The following is a 13875-nucleotide window of genomic DNA, read 5'->3' on the forward strand; positions in this document are numbered from 1 at the left end:
CAAGATGTTAAGTGATATGTCTTGTTTTTCTTTTCTTTTTTTTCCATTTTTTTTTCTAAGAGGAAGTTAATGGTTTCCTGTGAACAAATGCAGACAGCCACATGTTTTCATCGCAGATACCTGATAAAAGCACATTTCATTTTGACTTTGTGAAAGTGAAAATGAGAAAAGCTGTTATTTTGTGGAAATTATATGGAAAATTAGCTTAGAACCATAAGTGTACTTGGAGTTCTATGTGCAGCTATGAACTAGGCCTAGAGTATGTTAGCGCTGTAGTTGATAAACCTGTGGTAGGATTATGAATATGTACTTGGGATCCTTGCAAGAGGAAGGGATGTTTTGATTAATAATTATGATTATAAAAAAGTGATGTGCGTATCATGTACATTTGAGTTCAAAAGTTTACATACACCTTGCAGAAGCTGCAAAATAAGAGGGATCATACAACATGCATGTTATTTTTTATTTAATACTGACCTGAATAAGATATTTCCCATAAAAGATGTTTACATATAGTCCACAAGAAAAAAAATTTTTTTGTTTAGTAATAGTTGTTCATGAGTTCCTCGTTTATCCTGAACAGTTAAACTGCCCACTGTTCTTTAAAAAAATCCTTCAGGTCCCACAAATTCTTTGGTTTTTTAGCATTTTTGTGTATTTGAACCGTTTCAAAGAATGGCTGTATGGTTTTGAGATCCATATTTTCACACTGAGGACAACTGAGGGACTCATTTGCAACTGCTTCCTTCATCAGTGAGCATTTTAACCTTCTGTAATAGTTGCATATAAGTTCTCAAGTTGTCCTCAGTGTGAAAAGATGGATCTCAAATCATACAGTCATTGTTGAAAAGGGTTCAAATACAAAAAAATACTGAAAAGGCAAAAAAAATTGTGGGTCCTGAAGCCTTTTTTCTGAAGAACAGCGGGCAGTTTAACTGTTCAGGACAAACAAGGTACTCATGAAAAACTTTCACTAAACAAAAAAAAAAACACAAGGTTGAGGATTATTCATATAACAAGAATATATATATATATATATATAAGAATCAAGTGTATGTAAACTTTTGAATGGGATAATTTCTATAAATTGAACTTTTGTCTTGTGGACTACAGTATATGTACACTTTTTGTGTGAAATATTTTATTCAGGTCAGTACAAAATAAAAAATGACATGCATTTTGAATGATTCCTCTTATTTTGGTGAAATATTTCCATTTTGCAGATTCTGCAAGTTGTATGTAAACTTTTGACATCAACTGTAAGTTAAACATGACAATATTCCATAAAAATAGGAATTGTCAACTTTTATTCCATGGTGACTTTAAGAAGAATTCCTGTCATTAATTCAGCAGACAGGTCTCCTGAATTGGAACAGATTCTTCCCAACTCTAAGGCATAGAGGACAGAACCGGCACCATGAGGATCCCCAGCCACAACAGCCCACCCATATGCACCCACCGGACAACACAGCTGTGGCTGAGGAGCAGGTGAGATTATATAACAATCTCAAGTACACTTCTTTTGGTCTTTATCACAATTTATTAAAGAGGTCATGATCTGAGAAATCAAAATTCCCTAAATAGTTTGACATTGTACCATAAAAACAATAAAAAATAAAAAAATTGTACCAAATTTTTGCGAATTTCTTTCTCATTAGCGTAAAAACAAAATATATTGAATCCAATCTGCCAGGGGTGTGCGATATATTTTGTCTGCAATTTAATATTGTAATTTAGTTTTGACAATGTGCAATTTGACATTATCGAGTATATCGCAAAAACCAACCAAAACACACCTACAGAGTGAACACAAATTACATGATGAAATCTAGTTAGGTGAAACTAGTGTGCGTACGCATTTAGAATGTGTTCTTTCACTGCATGATTCAGTTTATTAAAATCCATTTAGATTAGATAGAATGATCACAAAATTCAAGATATGGGGGCAGAGAATATATACAATCGTGGCCAAAAGTTTTGAGAATTACATACATATTGGAAATTGGAAAAGTTGCTGCTTAAGTTTTTATAAAAGCAATTTGCATATACTACAAAATGTTATGAAGAGTGATCAGATGAATTGCATAGTCCTTTGCCATGAAAATTAACTTAATCCCAAAAAAAAACTTTCCACTGCATTTCATTGCTGTCATTAAAGGACCTGCTGAGATCATTTCAGTAATCGTCTTGTTAACTCAGATGAGAATGTTGACGTGCATAAGGCTGGAGATCATTATGTCAGGCTGATTGGGTTAGAATGGCAGACTTGACATGTTAAAAGGAGGGTGATGCTTGAAAACATTGTTCTTCCATTGTTAACCATGGTGACCTGCAAAGAAATGCGTGCAGCCATCATTGCGTTGCATAAAAATGGCTTCACAGGCAAGGATATTGTGGCTGCTAAGATTGCACCTAAATCAACAATTTATAGGATCATCAAGAACTTCAAGGAAAGAGGTTCAATTCTTGTTAAGAAGGCTTCGGGGCGTCCAAGAAAGTCCAGCAAGCGCCAGGATCGTCTCCTAAAGAGGATTCAGCTGCGGGATTGGAGTGCCACCAGTGCAGAGCTTGCTCAGGAATGGCAGCAGGCAGGTGTGAGCGCATCTGCACGCACAGTGAGGCCAAGACTTTTGGAAGATGGCCTGGTGTCAAGAAGAGCAGCAAAGAAGCCACTTCTCTCCAAAAAAAACATCAGGGACAGATTGATCTTCTGCAAAAAAGTATGGCGAATGGACTGCTGAGGACTGGGGCAAAGTCATATTCTCCGATGAAGCCTCTTTCTGATTGTTTGGGGCATCTGGAAAAAGGCTTGTCCGGAGAAGAAAAGGTGAGCGCTACCATCAGTCCTGTGTCATGCCAACAGTAAAGCATCCTGAGACCATTCATGTGTGGGGTTGCTTTTCATCCAAGGGAGTGGGCTCACTCACAATTTTGCCTAAAAACACAGCCATGAATAAAGAATGGTACCAAAACACCCTCCAACAGCAACTTCTTCCAACAATCCAACAACAGTTTGGTGAAGAACAATGCATTTTCCAGCACGATGGAGCACCGTGCCATAAGGCAAAAGTGATAACTAAGTGGCTCGGGGACCAAAACGTTGACATTTTGGGTCCATGGCCTGGAAACTCCCCAGATCTTAATCCCATTGAGAACTTGTGGTCAATCCTCAAGAGGCGGGTGGACAAACAAAAACCCACTAATTCTGACAAACTCCAAGAAGTGATTATGAAAGAATGGGTTGCTATCAGTCAGGATTTGGCCCAGAAGTTGATTGAGAGCATGCCCAGTCGAATTGCAGAGGTCCTGAAAAAGAAGGGCCAACACTGCAAATACTGACTCTTTGCATAAATGCCATGTAATTGTTGATAAAAGCCTTTGAAACGTATGAAGTGCTTGTAATTATATTTCAGTACATCACAGAAACAACTGAAACAAAGATCTAAAAGCAGTTTAGCGGCAAACTTTGTGAAAACTAACATTTGTATCATTCTCAAAACTTTTGGCCACGACTGTACATTTAAATGTCACTTCAGATGCAATTTCTGCAAAGAAGAATTTAGTTGATTTTTATTAGTTTACTAACAGCACAGAATGTTGTATTACTTTCACTGACTGATTAAAAGTAAGAATTTGAAGAATTTGAAGATGATACACATTTTTAGAATACATTTTTTTTTTTTTTTTTTAAGGTAAAAATGTCCATAAACTGTAAAAATCTATTTAAACTTATTGGAAAATATTAATTTCTGTCACTGCTTGTGAACTGACAACACAGAAGAAAAAACTGTCCACGGTAGTCCTTAAGATACCAGCACAATAACACACTCAGCAAAATATTGTCTAATTATCGTTAACGATTAAAATATTGAGATATAAATAAATACATTAAATATAGCAGAAACCAATTGATAAAGATGACTATGAAGACAACAAGACACTATGCAGTGTCAAGTTGCGTGGAAACACACTCTTTGCATTGCCTTCCTTCTGTTCCCAACATTAGGAAAGAGTGTATAAACTTTATTTTTAATAAAGTTTCAGACTGTGTCAGTAAGAACTTGGTCCTTCGTTCACTTCATTTTATTTTGGATTCGTTTTCAAACCAACACATCGACACAGGACTTTCAGAAAGATTGAAACTAAAAGACAATGCTGTGCCGACTATATTATATCCAACAGTAATGTCGCACCACACAAGTTTGAATAATAGGCTATTACATCTAAATTGTTTTTTTAATGTAAAAATCTTGATAACATTATAAGTGTTCCTCAGAGAACAGCACAAAATAATACAAAAAAAGGCAGATCATGACCCCTTTTTTAAGTAATAGCTCACCCAGAAATGGAAATTTACTACACGTTTACTCACCCTCAGGCTAAGATGTAGATGAGTTTGTTTCTTCATCAGAACAGATTTGGAGAAATTTAGCATTATATCACTTGCTCACCAAACATAAAAACAATCCACTGCACCCATTGTCATTTCTCTAAATCTGTTCCCTGAAGAAAGAACTCATCTTCATCTTGGATGACTTGAGCAAGTATACATATTCAGCAACTTTTCAATTTTTGTGTGAACTATTCCTTCAATTCCACCTTCTGTTCTGTTGTTTTTGTGTCATAGGTTGCTAGATTCAGCATCAGTTTTTGCTGGATACTAACGCTTTATTAATACAGTTCTTTTACCAACAGGTTGCAAGATTAATGGAGATGGGTTTCTCAAGGATGGATGCCCAAGAAGCTCTCAGAGCATCTAATAATGACATTAACATCGCAACAAACTTCTTGCTTCAGCACTAAGACAAAATAAAACAAAGATGACTAGGAGGACAAGGAGAATGAGTTTTTAACTTCTGTAAGATCACGAAGTTGAAAGTACTTAAGAACACAATGCTGTTGTCATAACCACACCTGCTGGCAGAAGCTAAGTTTACACTGTTACACAACCCACAGGAGATGATAGCGTCACTTCCTTTCCGGTTGGGCAGTGTGGCCCTTCTGCTGCTGTGTCTTGCAGTGCTACTAGGAGTTGACTTGCAACAGCAACCCTCTTTGGTCCACAGGACAAAGCCAACATGGTGGACAATTACACATTATGTCTCAGGGCTTGTGCTATTTGGCATCGTCCTTGCACCTACATCATCTAACAATTAAGAAGTCTATAATATATTGATAAATGATTAAACCATGTGTTGTTTTTGCTATAAATAAGCTGAATATAAGTCTTAATGGAATAGCTCATCCAGAAATATACTCGTCCTCGTGTTGTTCCAAAGCTGTGTGGTTTTTCAGTCTTCCATGGAACACAAAAGAGGGTGTTTAGCAGAAATGTCCTGGCTGCTCTTTTCCATGTAATAACCTCTGTGGTTATTTAGATGATGTGGAATCATATTAAGTCCCTCTGTCGTCATATTCCAGGTTGACGACTTTTCAAATCTCATGAAACAGGATATGAGAACTGTGGCTGAAGTTCACTTTTGGTTTGTTTCTCATGCAAAAGCTCTCATATGAATTCAGAAGACTGGGAATATGGCATATTACAAAGCTCTTTTGGTGCTTTTTTTTTTTTTGGTTGGACAAAAATTGTTTGGAAAAGAGCAGCCTGAACATTCTTCAAAATATCCCTTGTGGTCAGTATTTTTGTGTTCAAAAGAGAAAGAAAGTCATAGGGTTTTTGGATTGACATGAGGGTGAGTAAATGATGACACAATTATAATTTCTGGATGAAATGTTCTCTTTTTTTGGTCAAAACCTAAAGGGCTAGTTGGATTAAGTGGATTCTTGAAGAGACCTCTGCCACTGACACGCATTTAGTTCAGAATCAAAACTAAACAAGGTTTGGAAACAGAAAGCATGGGATGTAATATTCTCTCAAAGCCTCAGATTTTTTGTTTTTATAATTATTTTAAATTAAGCAGAAACACAAATTGTGTCATTGTTATTGTGTGACTTCGGTGTCTGAAAAGCCTAAAATAGTGGCACGATGAAAAAGAAACAAGTGGAATATTCAGAATATTCATGCCATAGTCGTCCAGTTGGATATATTTGTTTTTTATGACTTTTTCTGCACAATGAAAATAATAATATTCAGAGCATCTCTATCTTTGTGATTGAGAGTGGGACGAAACTTTTTGAACAGCATGATTTGTCTGTGGTACAAAAAGATAAGGTGAAATATTGTTTGAACTCTCTCATTAAAGGGATAACAACAGTGTTGATACCCATAACTGGCATTAAAATCATGTCTTTAAATAATATAGCCATTTAATTATGAGGTTATGTTGTTGTATGCTAAAAAGATTTTGTTCATGTGAATGTTCTCTTGTTTATTATGCAAAGGTGTTTGATTTTGTGTCTAATTAAGTTGTATTCAAAATCTGAATTGTTTGAAAAATGATTGTACAAATTAATTTGTTTTGACATTGAGGAAACCACTGGTCCACCCAAGAGCAAATCACTCCTGCCACTCTAAATGTTCTGTTGAACACCCATTGTGGTCAATTTATTATGTTGGGTGGGTAAATTCATTAAGATGGTCTTTTAATAATACAAGTCATAATTATAATTTTGGTTGCTGTTTTCTGTTCATCTTGGGAAAATACGTGAAAGTGTGAAATTTAACTTTTTTTCTTATAAAGACTAAACTCGTACATTCTGTGAACCACCAGACTAGACTTGTAACAGTCACTTAGAGAAATCTGGAGTGTGTGGTTAGGTTTTGTATCTGAAGCTCACCCCATTCTTTCACCAAATGTTAGACAACAGAATACAGTGTACAATGACCCTGAACACACATCTTTACCTTTACTCAAATCTACCTCTTTTAAATCTGTTGTGCTGAACAGCCATCACTTATATTCATATGTCACAAAAGTTTTAACTTTAAACAATATGATGTTGTAGCTACTCTTAAATAATAGATAAATATGTCCAACTTCAACAGTGAAAGCAATTAAACATTGATCTTCTCGTGTAACTCTTTATCTTTGTTTTTTATGTACAATGCAATTAAAATAGGCCTTTTTGAACGTTATACATTTGTTTCACTTATACTGTAAAGCATGGAGTCGGAGACAGAATGCTACTAGAAAAATTATTGAACTTTTCACTGTTTTTTAATTAATGAAATTTAGTTATTTAGTATGATTTAAACTATGTAAATTAGTATATATGACAGGACATGAATGTTTAAACAAAAAATTAGGCAGCTTTAATTAACTCAATTAATTTAACCTGTATATTCCTTCTGAAAATACTTTCCAAAAAAGATTTACAAAGATTTGTGTCTTCCAAAAAACCCAATCCAAGGGAGATGTTGACATTCAGTTAAAGTGAAAAGTTTACATACACCTTGCAGAATCTGCAAAATAAGAGGGATCATACAAAATGCATGTTATTTTTTAATTAGCACTGACCTGAATAAGATATTTCACATAAAAAGACATTTACATATAGTCTACAAGACAATACAATAGTTGAATTCAAAAGTTTACATGCACTTGATTCTTAATACGGTGTTGCTACCTTAATTTAAACCCTTTCCAACAAAAACCTGTATAGTGTTGAGATCCATCTTTTCACACTGAGGACAAGTAAGGGACTCGTATGCGACTATAATAGAAGGTTCAAATGCTCACTGATGCCTCAGATAGAAACACAATGGATTAAGGTGTACACTTTTGAACAGAATGAAGATGTGTACATTTTCTTATTTTGCCTAAATATCATGTTTTTTTAATTTAGTACTGCCCTTGAAAAGCTATAGAAGATACTTACTTGTTTTCAAGAAGACAAAATCAGTTACATTTACCCTAATCTTCAAATTCAAAAAGGCTCTTTTTTTCATACAATACCTTTTATTCTTTTAAGCTAAAGCTATATCAATGCCACTTAAGTTTAGTATTGTACTTTAGGTGGACGATATTTGATAAATAGTAGTGTGCTGGTTTAAATCTAGTTGTTTACTTAGTCCGGTGCAATAGTCATAATAGACAGTAAAGCTTTTGATTACGGGTCTGTAAGTCCTGACCTTTAAGGACATTCTTAGATTCAGTGGTCAGAATTCAAAGGTTAATGTGGTTTAGTCAATGTCACGGTTCAGTAAATGTCATATGATTTGTAAAATGACACTGTACAGTAGCCAGGAATTTTTGGAGGAAAAAAAACCTCCAGAAAAGTAGCTTAAAGCAAGGGCCAAAGTTAAAGTAATTTGCACAATATCTAAATTGCATGAATCGCTTGTTTTTAAAATTGATACATTTTTATCCACACATTTATTGCTGTCTTCAGCAGTTACTACTATATTACACAGAGTACAAACAAGTTTTGATTTGGAGGAATGAATGAAGAGTAAAGGAATGTTTAAAGCACAACACACTTCCAGAATGAAAATTTCCTGATAATTTATTCACCACCATGTCATCCAAGATGTTCATGACCTTTTTTCTTCAGTCGCAAAGGAAAAAAGCTTTTTGAGGAAAACATTACAGGAATTTTTTTCTGTAAAATGGACTTCAGTGGCGGCCAATGCGTTGAAGGTCCAAATTGCAGTTTCAGTGCAGCTTCAAAGGCCTCTACACGATCCCAGCTGATGAATAAGGATCTTATTTAGCAAAACGATTGGTCATTTTCCAAAAAATAAATTAAATTAAATTAAAAATGTATATACATTTTTAACCACAAATGCTCATCTTGCACTAGTTTTGCAATGCGCAAGCATCTTCAGACATTGCATAATCACGTTGGAAAAGCCATGTTCTTTGTCTATGTACTCCTGTTCAACAAGGTGAGGAAGTGCGAAAATCTAATTTTCTCCCCAACATCAAAATCGTCCAACATACAGGTAAATGTCAAAAAATTAGAATATCGAGGGAAAGTCCATTTATTTCAATAATTTGTTTCAAAAAGTGAAACTTGTATGTTATATTAGTTCACTACATACAAAGTGAAATATTTCAAGCCTTTATTTGTTTTAATTTGAATGATTATGGATTAAAGATAAAAAAAAAACATCCAGTATTTCACAGAATTAGAATATTATGATAAAGTTCAACATTGTAGGCTCCCCGTGTCCCAATCTAGTCAATTAACGCAAAACACCTGCAAAGGTTTCCTCAGCCTTTAAATTGTCTCAGTCTGGCTTAGTAGGCTTCAGAATCATGGGGAAGACTGCTGACTTGACGGTTGTGCAGAAGACCATCATTGACACCCTTCATAAGGAGGAAAAGTCTCAAAAGGCAATTGCAAAAGAAGCTGGAGCACTTATAGAAGTATATTAACAGAGTGTTATGAGAAAGGAAAAAATGTGGCCGGAAAAGGTGCACAAGTGACAGGGATGACCGTAGCCTTGAGAGGATTGTCAAGCAAGGGCGGTTCAGTAATCTGGGGGAGCTTCATAAGGAGTGGACTGAGGCTGGTGTCAGTGCATCAAGAACCACATACAGACGTCTGTATGACATGGGCTACAGCTGGAGAATTTCATGCGTCAAGCCATTCCTGAACCAAAAACAACGTCAGAAGCGTCTGTGCTGGGCTAAGAAGAAAAAGTACTGGTCTGTTGCCCAGTGGTCCTAAGTCCTGTTTTCAGATGAAAGCAAATTATGCATTTCATTTGGAAATCAAGGTCCCAGAGTCTGGAGGAAGACCGCTGCTTAAAGGTGCCATAGAATGGAAAACTGAATTTACCTTGGCATAGTTAAATAATAACAGTTCTGTACATGGACATGACATACCATGAGTCTCAAACACCATCGTTTCCTCCTTCTTATATAAATCTAGTATTTGCAAAAGACCACCGAAAAATAGGTCAATTTCAACATATACCCGACTGTTACGAAACCTTCCCGAGATCGTTAATAGTTACGCCTCCAACATTTGCATCGCCCAATCATCACTAACGTCAGTACATCAGTAAAACAACGTGAGTCACTCAAGGGACACGGTTAGCTTAATGCTAGCACTAGCCTGTTACATTGCTATACATAGGATTTCACTTACCACATAAACAGAGAGATGACTGCGCTGATGATGGCGAATGATTTACAGATCTGGAGAATCACTGACAAGCTGCTCAACTTGTGTGGTAAGAAGCAATCCCTCTGCATTGTAACCGCATATTAAAAGCGGCTAGAGCTCCTAATTAAATATATATTTTTATCTATGTGCGAGCTATTGAGCTCTGTGAAACAGCCAATCAGAGCAGAGCTCATTAATATTCATGAAGCTTCCAGATAACAGAGCATTTCATTCTAGGGGCAAATTCTAGGTCTCTAGGTCTAGGAGATTTTTTGCCCATTCCTATGCCATATACCTTCTATGTAGATATCAGAGAACAATTTAAAATATTCTCTCAATGCATCTCTCAAGTCCAGTTGATCTCCATTGTCTTTTATCAAATCAAATCAGCAGTCAATGCAGCTGTCTACCAGGAAATTTTAGAGCACTTCATGCTTCCTGCTGCCGACAAGCTTTTTGGAGATGATTATTTTATTTTCCAGCAGGATTTGGCACCTGCCCACAAAGCCAAAACTACCAGTACCTGGTTTATTAGCCATGGAATAACTGTACTTTATTTGGCGGCAAACTTGCCTGACTTAAACCTCATTGAAAATCTATGGGGTATTGTCAAATCAAATTTGCCAATATCAAAGCAACTTGGGCTACCATAACACCCCAACTGTGTCAAAGGCTGATCGCCTCCATGCCACACCTTGATGCTGTAATTAGTGCAAAAGGAGGCCCAACAAAGTACTGAGGACATAATACAGTACATTAATGCACCTTTTAGAAGGCCAACATGTGTTTAAGATCCTTTTTCTTATTGGTCACATGAAATATTTTCATTTTGTGAAATACTGGATTTGGGTTTTGTGGTCTTTAATCCATAATCATCAAAATTCAAAACAAAATTCAAACAAATAAAGGCTTGACATATTTCTCTTTGTGTGTAGTGAACTAATATAACATACAAGTTTTACTATTTGAAACAAATTATTGAAATAAATGGACTTTCCCTCGATATTCAAATTTTTGGGCACATACCTGTAGTTTTACCTTTTTTTGTAAAGGGTGTTTGGCTTTCTTTTCGTGGCTTTTAAAGTAAAGCAGTCAGACTGCAGTTTCTTTCATGTGTTTTTGTTCCATTTACATATGAATCTTTACTATTCCTATTTATCCACTTGGCTCAAAACGCCAGGAATTGTACTGTAAATGTAAATGGTCTTTGCTTAAAGGTGGAGACCATATACCAATCCCTGTTTGTTTCTTGTCTTGAATAATATTGCAAACAAAACTGGAAAGTGCTCAGTTACAGAATGTTTTACCAGTCTGGTACTAATCTACCACATTAAGGTATAACAAATTCATATTCAGTAAATTATTTTCCCCACAACGTACTCATGCGTCTCATACGTTGTGGAACCAGTTAATCTAACATAAAACATATTCTACAGGTGTGTGCTGTTCAGAAAGTTAAAGGATTGGCACCACCTGGTGGCCTTATAGTATCCATTCACTGCCAAAACCTTTCAGACGTCACATATCCCCACATCCTCCAACTCTCAGGCTTGTGGATAACAGAGTTCAGTTGTTGATGTTGAAGGAGCCACCTGTTAACTCTGGTATTAGTAAGTTTGGATACAAGTGATGCTGCATTCCGGTTCACCTGCTTATACTACTTCTTACAAGCTTGTACTCGTTTTGAGAAAAAAGAGTCGCAAAGAAAATATAACACTAAACACTAAGCTATACATACATATAACAATAAATAAATATTTTTAATCAGTTTAGATATTCAAACACTTTTCAGGGAATCTCTAACCAACTGTCAGTCCCACAAACATCCACCATTCTTGTAGTTCTTTTTATTCATGTTTGTAGTTCTGAACGTAAATTCAATAGGTTGTGGGTAGTATCAGCTATTAGAAAATCCTCCAGTACTAGGCAATCTTTGGACTTTCTGCATACTTTTTTTTCCGACATACTATCCCTTAGACATACTATATAGGATATACACATTGGAACACAGGAATTGTTTCAAACCAATTGCCCATTTTAAATGCCAGATATTCAATTTGTATGGTTCAGTAATATTAATATTAGTAGGCTAATATTAGTTACTGTACATTGTCCATCAGTTTCTGGAAGGGTTGAAGGTCATTCATGTAGATGCATTAGTAGCTTTTGGAGATCAATCTTAACAATCCCAAAGCCAAATCGAAAAATTTTAGGAAAGTAGTAGCCACCCTTCTCCATATGAAAGAAACCAGAAAAAGGACTTGAGCAAGAGAACAAAACTCATACGAAACATGCCTTTTAGGCAGCAATACAACATTTGAACATATAAAAATTACAATATGTGTGGAATTTACTGGAAATTAGTTTTTTGCTCTTTCTCATCAGACTTTATCAAATAAAACATGACCTTTCTCTTGTAAATATATTGCAAGACCATATTGATATAAACAGAACTAAGTTTAAGCAAAATGGTATATTAAAATGTTTTTTAATACATACAAGAAAATGCTATTTCAATAATTCTACTTAAACATTTCATATTTAATTCATGTGTTCCTTATCTTTTTTTGTAATAATTTGTGAAATTTGAAAGTAGTTTCTTTAAACCCTATTTTTTTTCCCAGTAAGAGAATGTCTTGATGAGCATTCATTTTTATTTTTAGTTCCTTGTCCAACTTGCTGATCTCTTATTTTTAATTTGTTAGTGGTTCTAAATATAGTTGTGGTTCAGAGTGTTCCTGTTTAGAATGTGCTATTTATCACATATTCATTACAAAGTGTGATCGTGTTTTTTCATTACAGGCGTAAGTCTCCTCCTTACTACCATTGTATATATGTACATGTACTGGTTTCTTGTTTATTTTTGTCTCCTCACAGTTTAACTTTTTTTTGCTCGCCATGTTAATACCTTTTTATTTTTGAGTTTTTCTTTTTCTTTTCTTTTTTTTTCTACTGAAGTACAAAAGATGTTCTTTTAAAAATGCTAAAATCGCGTTAACATCATCATCAGGTTCTACGCAAGCATTCAATAAAGCAAAAGAGAGAAATATTAATATTTCTGAACAATTACATATTTCGTAAGCTGTACGTACGGAACAAACCACTAGGGGGCAATAGGTATCGTAAGTACACCAACTGATGTAATGCAGTTTCACTCAAACCAAACATAATTTAATGTTATGGGATGATTACAACGCCTTTTACTGAATACATATGCAGCTTTGTTTAATTCGTAGTTACACACATATACACATATATCCACAACTTTGTGAGGCATTGCTATATAATGATGAAAATGCATGTACTAATAGTCTGAGATTTTAATACAAGCTGATGTGAATATTTTATAAATATTTTATACTCTCAGGAGAAGATTTAATCTCAGTTAGTCAATTTAAATAGCCCTACCAGCACTGTAAAATGTTGCCAGAATTGTTCAAGATTTTGATTAGACTGATTAGGTCATTTTCTGTCATAAAACTACAGCAAAGTAAAGCAGCAAATTATAGTAAAATGCAATTAAATAATTTGTTACCAGTTCATTAATCTATTAATACACAAGAGATTAATGTAATGCACACAGACAGCTAATCACTCTGCTTCTAAACCACAACACCAGAATAATACATATTAGAATATTTCCTGTTCCTGTTCACTGTGACACAATAGTAAACACCTGTAATATAATTCTAATAAGACCTTTTTGTTTTAAAAGTCACTGTGAGTGAGAACAAGCCTCTAATAAGCTGTAAATTCATATTAACATTTTTTATAACGTTTCAATGGCTGCTAAACCTATTTGTGGTCAGAAAAATGAAAAAAAAAAAAAAAAAAAAAAAGCATAGACGAACTTCAGCA

At 35.0% G+C, this 13875-nt stretch overlaps 1 protein-coding gene across 2 annotated transcripts in view; it reads left to right on the forward strand.

Annotated features, from left to right (window-relative positions):
- The window catches only part of ubac2 (UBA domain containing 2), a 36538-nt gene extending 29502 nt beyond the window's left edge, over window positions 1-7036 (forward strand). The window contains exons 8-9 of one of the 2 annotated variants that reach the window (XM_073842395.1): window positions 1351-1488; window positions 4696-7036. In XM_073842395.1, coding sequence (XP_073698496.1) covers window positions 1351-1488; window positions 4696-4803 — 246 coding nt within the window. In that variant the 3' untranslated portion in view covers window positions 4804-7036. The remainder of the gene's footprint in view (window positions 1-1350; window positions 1489-4695) is intronic. The other variant, XM_073842396.1, reaches the window with a different exon arrangement.
- Window positions 7037-13875: the final 6839 nt, after the last annotated feature.

This window comes from Garra rufa, chromosome 6, assembly GCF_049309525.1.
Source record: "Garra rufa chromosome 6, GarRuf1.0, whole genome shotgun sequence".
NCBI classification, from domain to species: domain Eukaryota; kingdom Metazoa; phylum Chordata; class Actinopteri; order Cypriniformes; family Cyprinidae; genus Garra; species Garra rufa.